At 42.1% G+C, this 7,862-nt stretch overlaps 1 protein-coding gene across 2 annotated transcripts in view; it reads left to right on the forward strand.

The window, feature by feature from the left end:
• The first annotated feature begins 733 nt into the window (after positions 1-733).
• rif1 (replication timing regulatory factor 1) overlaps positions 734-7,862 on the forward strand; it is a 30,172-nt gene continuing 23,043 nt past the window's right edge. For both annotated transcript variants that reach the window (XM_008437863.2, XM_008437871.2), the window contains exons 1-9: positions 734-1,281; positions 1,624-1,669; positions 2,870-3,010; positions 3,077-3,155; positions 4,503-4,599; positions 4,681-4,811; positions 4,892-4,986; positions 5,511-5,700; positions 5,791-5,883. In XM_008437863.2, coding sequence (XP_008436085.1) covers positions 2,895-3,010; positions 3,077-3,155; positions 4,503-4,599; positions 4,681-4,811; positions 4,892-4,986; positions 5,511-5,700; positions 5,791-5,883 — 801 coding nt within the window. In that variant the 5' untranslated portion in view covers positions 734-1,281; positions 1,624-1,669; positions 2,870-2,894. The remainder of the gene's footprint in view (positions 1,282-1,623; positions 1,670-2,869; positions 3,011-3,076; positions 3,156-4,502; positions 4,600-4,680; positions 4,812-4,891; positions 4,987-5,510; positions 5,701-5,790; positions 5,884-7,862) is intronic.

A 7,862-nucleotide genomic window follows, 5' to 3' on the forward strand; every position in this document is an offset into this window, starting at 1 on the left:
CTCCTACTATACCGCTAAAACCTGCACTTTAGTTTCATTTCAAGGATTCACAATGCTCATATATCTGCACCATAACTGATGCAGTTATCAGGAACAGATTACCTGGCGCAACGTTGTCCAAAAACACTACATAAACACAAAAACACTAAATACAGTGCTGTGAGAAAACTCTCGCTATTTCTCAGAGCTTGACGCCACCTAGTGTTTACTGATTAAACTGACAAATGAATGACAATAATAGACTGAAATGTCCACCACACTGCATATTTGCTCAGTTGCTTTGTTGCATTGCTTAGATCAAAATGAAAATTCTCATAGCTACTTGTTCAATCGTAAAATCAATGCATCACATGTGCATATAAACAATATTTTCTTTTTTCTTTGATCATCCAAGTGATTATGTACAATTTTACAATTTGTGCCGTTTTCTATTTTCAATTGCTTATGGCATGTTGATTAAAATGTGTTATATGGGCTTCAGAAGGACAGCAAACTTCTAGAACTCCACTTTTTATAGAGGTAGTACCAGTCATGACTGATTATTTGCCAAAATTGGCAAATAAACTACTGGCGGGCTTCAAAATCCATTTAATTAAAAATGCAAAAATGTGTTTATTGTGATTGTTTTAATGATTATTTTCCTGCTCTACAATTACTATTAAAGATCCATAACATTGAAAAGCTGTTGGACGGTTGCAAATAATTTCTCTTTTTTTTTAGGTGTGGGGCAATTGTATTTATTTATTTATTAATTTACCATTTTTGACTTGTGATCATGGGCACAGCAAAACCACTTTAAAGGCCACAAATGACCCCCAGGCCACACTTTGGACACCCTGCACAAATGCTTAGTGCAGGATGTCCAAAGTGTATTAGGTATCACTTGTCCTCTTGGGAAAAACGTTCTTCTCAACATGTTTATCAAAAGTTTGCACCTTTAACTAATTACAAATACAACTGGGACAAATATTATTAGCAGTGGTTCTCTTCCTTAAAAGGTAAAGTAGGCGGTTCGAAAAGTGACGCAGGAGGGTCAAAGGTAGCTGCGTACGTAACGCGTGGTGCTTTGGCGCCAGCAGATTTCGCGGGGTATCTGCAGCACAGTGAACTGTAAAGCACAACCACTAGGCATCAATAACCCAGGTTAAAGGCTGCATCGACGGGTTCAGGCGGACCGGAGAGGAGAGAGGCACTCGGTGAAGACAGCAGAGGTGTGCCGCGGGGAAGTAAAGCGTCTSCGGGCTTTCATGGTGGGTCCTTATCCCATCTGACAAGCAGGAGGTGAGCATACAGAGTCGGTGTGGTAGCCAGCAGTGGAAGCAGGCAGGCTCATGTTGCTCAGGTGAATGTTGAGGTGTTCGCTTTTTGCAGGATGAAGGAAGCTCCTCGGTGAGCTGCCTGTAGAAACCTCTGAGTGAGGCAGAAAGGAACAACCAACTTTAGTGCATGTAGCCTGCTAGCGAGGCTAACTTAGGGCAGCTAGTTAGCAGGCTGTCAACAGAGTTGGTGGAACCCTGTCAGTATTCAGTTCAGACATGGACRGACAGACGGGCCTGTCACTGTAACTCGTGTCCACGCGTGTTTGTGAAGCATAACCGTGATGTTTGTGTGTCCTGTCCGCAGCTGTGGAGACGGGAGGTGGACACAGCTGGACACACGGCTCTGAGAGGTGAGGAGCTGCGGCTGTTCACTCCTYAGTCCTGAAGATGTTTGGTGTTCAAATAAAACCTCTGAGCTAAAACCGCCTGGCTAACGGCTCAAACCTACAGTTTAGTCACCAAGTAATGCAAAAGCAAACATGTTGAGCAGAAGGTATTTACATTCAAAAAGTAGGAACGTTGAGGCTTTTTTAGAGAATTGTGAAAACTCTTGCTAAGGCTGGTTATAGTCAAAAGTAAATTATTTAGATGCTTAAATATCTACTGTATCTGAATTGTCTTAATTAGGTCAATTTTTACACTTTTCTTTAAAGGTCAAACCAACTTTCAAGTCTTTTAGTGATTTATAGCTGCTTTTTTTAAATAGCAAACGGTGAATTTACTGAAAATAATTCATGCTTGCACGTCATGGTGTGTAATGGGTTTTAAATGATGATGAATTTGCTTGCTCCCTAAAAACACAGGCTTTCTAGAAGAAGATTAACACAATTCAGGACATGAGATTACAGTGTAACCCACCAGAGAAATAGTTTCCTCACCAAACATCACTTGAGTTGAATCCTGGAAGATGGATTAAATACATGAATGCAACTAAATAAAATAACGTAATGTTTAATTCTGTGAATGAGTGTGACGTTTGAAGTCCTCACTGTTCCATCCTAAAAACCAATTCTGGTTCAAATCACATGGAAAACAATTGAAAACGTGCATTTTGGGGGCAGCTTAGTCTTGAAACGCTCTGAAGCCTGTGTCGAAACGTTCCTTATGTTCCCAGCTTCACCAGTCCTCAGTCTTTAACTAAGGACTACAGTGCACCTCCACCTGATCACTGTTCAGTGTTTGCATACTTTTTTGTTTAACGTAATTTTGGATTATTGGTGTATAAAGAGCCTATTTTGAGGTGTGTCAAAAAATATTTTGGGGGGGAAAAAAGTAGCAGCTCGGGAAACTAAGAGAAATAGACGTGACATGCAGCACTCCCCCAGAAGCCCTGCTAAGCCCGGTAGTACGGTTGCTGTAGCAGCCCACCGCTTTTGACACATAGTTTGACACATAGGCCGTAGATGCTAGCTTCTGTGGTAGTGCTGACATGGTTTCCACTGTGCGTATTGAAGCATATTGAGGTTGCTGCTGGCCCTTTCTGCTCATAGATTCTTCCACCAATCCTACTTGCCTTCCGACATCTTCAACCTGCCTTCTTTTTTTATCAGAGGCGCCTGGTGGAGGTGAGGAATAATGATGGCTACTGCGGGGCCTCCCAACACCTCCAGCTTCCTCCCTCTGTTGGAAACTCTGGAGGACGGTACGGCCGGACAGTCGGAGCAGACAGACGCCTACCTGACCATCGCCAAGTGAGTCACCTGCAGTGTTACTCTGCAAGTCAGACAGGGAGAAACTAACCCATCTTTGTTTTCCAGTCGCCTCAGTGGGGAGGAAGGGCGCCAGTTCCTTCCAGCAGTAGAAAAGAACTTCTCACGTTTGGGTAAAGTCATACTGGTGAGTCTTGAGCCCATCTATTGTTTACGCTGCCGAGTTAATGTCCTGCGTGGAAAACATTCTTGTTCACCCTGTGATCTACAAGCTGATTAAAACTGGTTTGAATGCTGTTGTCATTTGGTATCTGACACTTTTAGGTATGAAATGAATCTGTCTGCTGCAAKATGAATTATGCTAATGATGCAGAAAGTAGCACCTGTCAGGCAGATGTTATGTTACCCACACAACCAACATAAATCATTTTTAAGTCATTTTTAGGTCTGTTACGATAAGCAATAAATCTCTTGCCAACTGCAGTCTACTCAAAAGTGGTGGTTGTAGTGTTGCTGTTGATGCAAATCCATGGGCCAGCCAACGAACGCGGTGACCCTCCAATCAAATCGCTTGCAGGCGGCACACGACTTGTGCCTCTGCTGAGAGAAACGGGGAGGAAGTGTACAGTATCTGAACATGGATGCGAATCTGACCAGGGCCGACTGAGGAAGAAAGGAGTTTTTGAGAGGCAAATGAGACTGTCTTCCAGGTTTCTGGAGTGTGGGAGGAAGCCGGAGTATCCAGAGAGAAACCACAGATTCACATGGAGAACATACAGAATCCTTCCTGATTGGGATTCATGCCCTAATGCTTCTTGTTATTGATGCTTAGCATCCAATAACCAATGACTGAAAGAAAAAGAGATGTAATCAAGCCAAAACTATATGTACATATATTTTTATTTTTTGAATTTAGGATGAAAGTAATGTGTGCATATATTCTATCAGTAATTCTTCATGTGGCAGTTTTAGCTTCTCCTGGCTCAAATTCTGTAAAACAAACAAAACTCGTTTTAATAACCTTCTGCTATCCAACTATTTATTGGATAATCCAAAATATAATCACCAGATCAGCCATACACAGTGTTGATGTAAGTTTGTTTTTTTGTTGCTGCAGATTCATTGTTTTTGCATTTCAGGGAAAAATTGCCAAAATAATCATTAGTTGCATCTCTGCAATAGTGCGACCAACTTCACCAATATTTTTATTAATCATGTCCTCACTGTGAATTTAGCTGATTAGCTTATTGATTGTATTTCATATTGATTAAGCTAATTGATAAAATGTATTACTAGCTTTTCAATTGGTGACTATAAGTTGTTTTTATGACTAGGTTTTGTGTTTTTATGTTGTAAAGCACTTTGAATTGCCTTTTTTTTTTTGCTGAAATGTGCTCTGCAGATTAACTGGATTGGTTGATAGCTTCTTAGTGATTGTAGCATAATGTGCGCATTGTTTTTTGTTTTTTTTACTGCTTACACGGGCAGTGAGTTGAGTTATTGTGATCTGATGTTCTGTCTCTGTCGTTTCCAGACCCACACAAGCGGTTCCAATGCCGAGCTGAGTCAAGCTGCCCTCCAGGCTTTAGGGTTCTGTGTGTATCACTCCCAGGTGGTTTCCGGAGTCTCTGGTCAGTGGTTCTGATCCGCCACACGGTTTGAACTTTGGTCGTTGTGTCGTCGCAGCTCAGTGCGAGTCCTCTGTTTTGCAGAGATCTTCGCAGCTCAGATTCTGTCGGCTCTCTGCTCCCTGGTGACAAAGTCCACCGACAAGAACACCTGCACCAGAGCCTTATGGGTCATCTCCAAGCAGAGCTTTCCTGCAGACGTAGTCGGCAACAGCGTGAGCGTTGGCATTGATCGGTGTTGACTGGTTCCTCCGTGAGCTTAAAGATACAGACTGCTTGGTGTTATTTACCTCAGGTGCCGACTGTGCTGGCTGCTTTGGAGTCTGTGTGGAACAGAGAGGACATCCAGTCTRCAGTGATGGAGCACGAGGCCCTGAACGTGATCATCAGGTCAGATTGTTGTTCAGCTGGTCACTTTGCAATGGTGGACACATTCTCAGCTCTAGTGCTGGAGTAAAACTCAATGATGCTCATGGTCAAAGCCTTCTCAACTAAAAGTAAAAGTTGCCCGTCAAACTTTTACTGAAGTTAAAATACTGAAGTACTTACTTTTGAAAATACTTAGTATTCAAATGTAAAAATTATATTTTCTAATATATGTACACAATTTTTTTTTTTTTTTTTTAGATCTTTTGCAGAATCTCGTAACTTGCTGAAACCATCTGATGATGAACTAGCATGTAGAAACACTCTGGTACAGAAAGGCTACACCTTCAGCATGAAAACACAATAAAAATGACAGCTATTTCATTTTTATCTAGAATGTTCCCAGCTCGAAAAAAAAATGTTTCTGCCCACAAACTACAAAGTACAGAATTGAAGTAACTGGACTCTGTTACTGTCTACCACTGCTTCCTGATCACTTCCTGTTTCTAGCTCTGACCTCGTCTCCTCTCTGCTCGCCTCGTTTCCAGGCTGCTGGAGCAGGTGCCGACCCCGATGTGTGACGGCGCGGTGCGATGGGCGAAGCTCATCGTCCCCCTGGTGGTGCACTCCGCCTCCAAGGTGCGTCTGCGCGCCGCTGCCGCCTTGGAGATGGGCATGCCTCTGCTGCTGGCCAAACAGACGGAGGTAGCTGCCATCATCGAACCAATGATGTCCACAGTGAGTTTCTCTCTGCCTGTGTGTTCATGTGACGTATTGCAGCGGATAAAACTAGTTGTGATGAATTTTAACTGTGATTTGTTCTCACAGAAACTGATCCCAGAGCTGCAGAAGCTCTTCATGTCCAAGAATGAAACCAACGTCCTGAAGCTCTGGCCATTGTTCGTGAAGCTTCTTGGGAAGGTAAAGCGTCTCCTCTGAATGATGGCTGATGTTTCAACACATGGATATGACTGAAAACATTCATAAGCACAAAACAAGAGGCTCAGCAGGTTACATAAAGCAGCCTAATTTAGAACCGCCTTCTGAGTCCCAGGTTGAACTTTTGCAACCGTGAAACGATTTGAATTTGAAGAGGATTTCTCCCCCTGCTAAAACAGTGCTGGTTCTGATGTCACTTATTAACTGGTCCAATATAAGCTCAGCAAACGACTGGTTTGGTTTAACTACAGCCAGAAAGTTGGCTGAAAATCATGTCATGTCCACGATGAATCGGTGAAAGTGAATGTGTGATCCTCACTCTGCGTTTTGTCATTTTTGTCAAACGTCACAACATAAATCTGTATTAATGTTTCCTGACCTGCATTCTGATCAGTATTTATAAACCTGCGAGGGAATAATTATGTTGATTATTCAATAGAATAAGTGATTATTTTATTGATCGATTAATCTGATAAAAAAAGGGCACAATCTGCTGAGTTTTCATTTTTACCACTTAAGCCATTTTATTTAACATTAGAAATGTGTTAAAAAATGCAGATAAACAAATATTTCAATTCAATTTTTTGAATATGAACATTTATTGCCTAAAATTCAATGACAAAGCAATACCGTCGTTTGATCATTTGTAGCAAAATGTCCATCTGCAGCTGAAAATATCCTTCTGAGAAAATGTTACATTTTACAAATATTTCTTTTCTTTAAACAGAAACATTTAAATAATGTACTGAATTATAAATGCATCCGATAACTCTGCACCAGTACAGCAAAATCAAATGCATCAGCAGCTTCACAGGCTTGGTGAAACATGGAAAAACAACCAATTTTAATTCGTTCAGTCAGTGCAGTTAGGAGTAGAACAGCCAATGTAGAATAAATGATAAGACACTGAAACTGACAGACAGGATGACTCTCGATCAAACATGTAGAAATAAACTTAACCAAACCTTCTGTCAAATGATTCAAAAAGTCCAATTAGAAATTCTAATTAAAGCTCCGCGGAGCCTCAAGCGGCCCTCGCAGCCAAGCGCCGCTCCGGCCTATAGCCACTGCGGGGGATCCAGCACCGCCACCCGCCTGCCACCGCGTACGCTGTCACACAGTTTAGGTGCGCGTCCGCCAGGCAATACRCACCGATAAGTTCAGCATGGTTCCCTGGCGACACACACAAATTTGGTGCAGATCGGTCAATGTAGAGAGGAGTTATAGCTGATGGAATGACCTAGGGGGCGCAGTGGAGTCAAATTACAATTCAATCCTGTTGGGCTCTTTAGCATACGTATCCAGTTTGGTGCCAATTGGAAGATGCGTGTGTGATTCAGAGACAATTGTATGCAAATGGCGAAGGACAGCTAGTTGGCCACGCCCCCACGGGTCAGAGTTCATCATCAGGTCATATTATTGCAGGTGGTAGAAGATTAATTCCATATGTATTTCTCAGTAAAAGTAAGACATACAGTAGAAAAAAACATGTGACTTCCTGTCGGAAGTAGGCGGGGCTAAGTTGACGTCATCATCTGATCATGAGAATGTAATGAGGGTCGGTCAGTAGTGAGACATAGGAAGTCTGAAGCAGCTGTGACCTTGTGTGTGGAAGTTATGTTACTTTGATGTTTTATGGCGAATAGTCAAAGTTTGGAACTTAGCCACGCCCATATGCTTTGACATACAAAAATTCCTAGACCTTTAATGTCTGAACTCTGTGCTGACTGAATTTGAAGTCTGTATGTCAAACGCTGTAGGAGGAGTTTGATCAAATATGACATCTATGAAAAACAGGAAATGGCGGAATTTTATCCAAAATGGCTGACTTCCTTTTGGGTTTTGATCATGGCTCCAAGAGACTTTTTGTAGGTCCTGACAAGTTACACATGTGTACCAAGTTTCATAATTCTAGGTAAAAGCATGGCTTGGGGCTGATCATTTAAAAACATTCTAGGGGG

Source organism: Poecilia reticulata, linkage group LG2, assembly GCF_000633615.1.
Source record: "Poecilia reticulata strain Guanapo linkage group LG2, Guppy_female_1.0+MT, whole genome shotgun sequence".
NCBI lineage: Eukaryota > Metazoa > Chordata > Actinopteri > Cyprinodontiformes > Poeciliidae > Poecilia > Poecilia reticulata.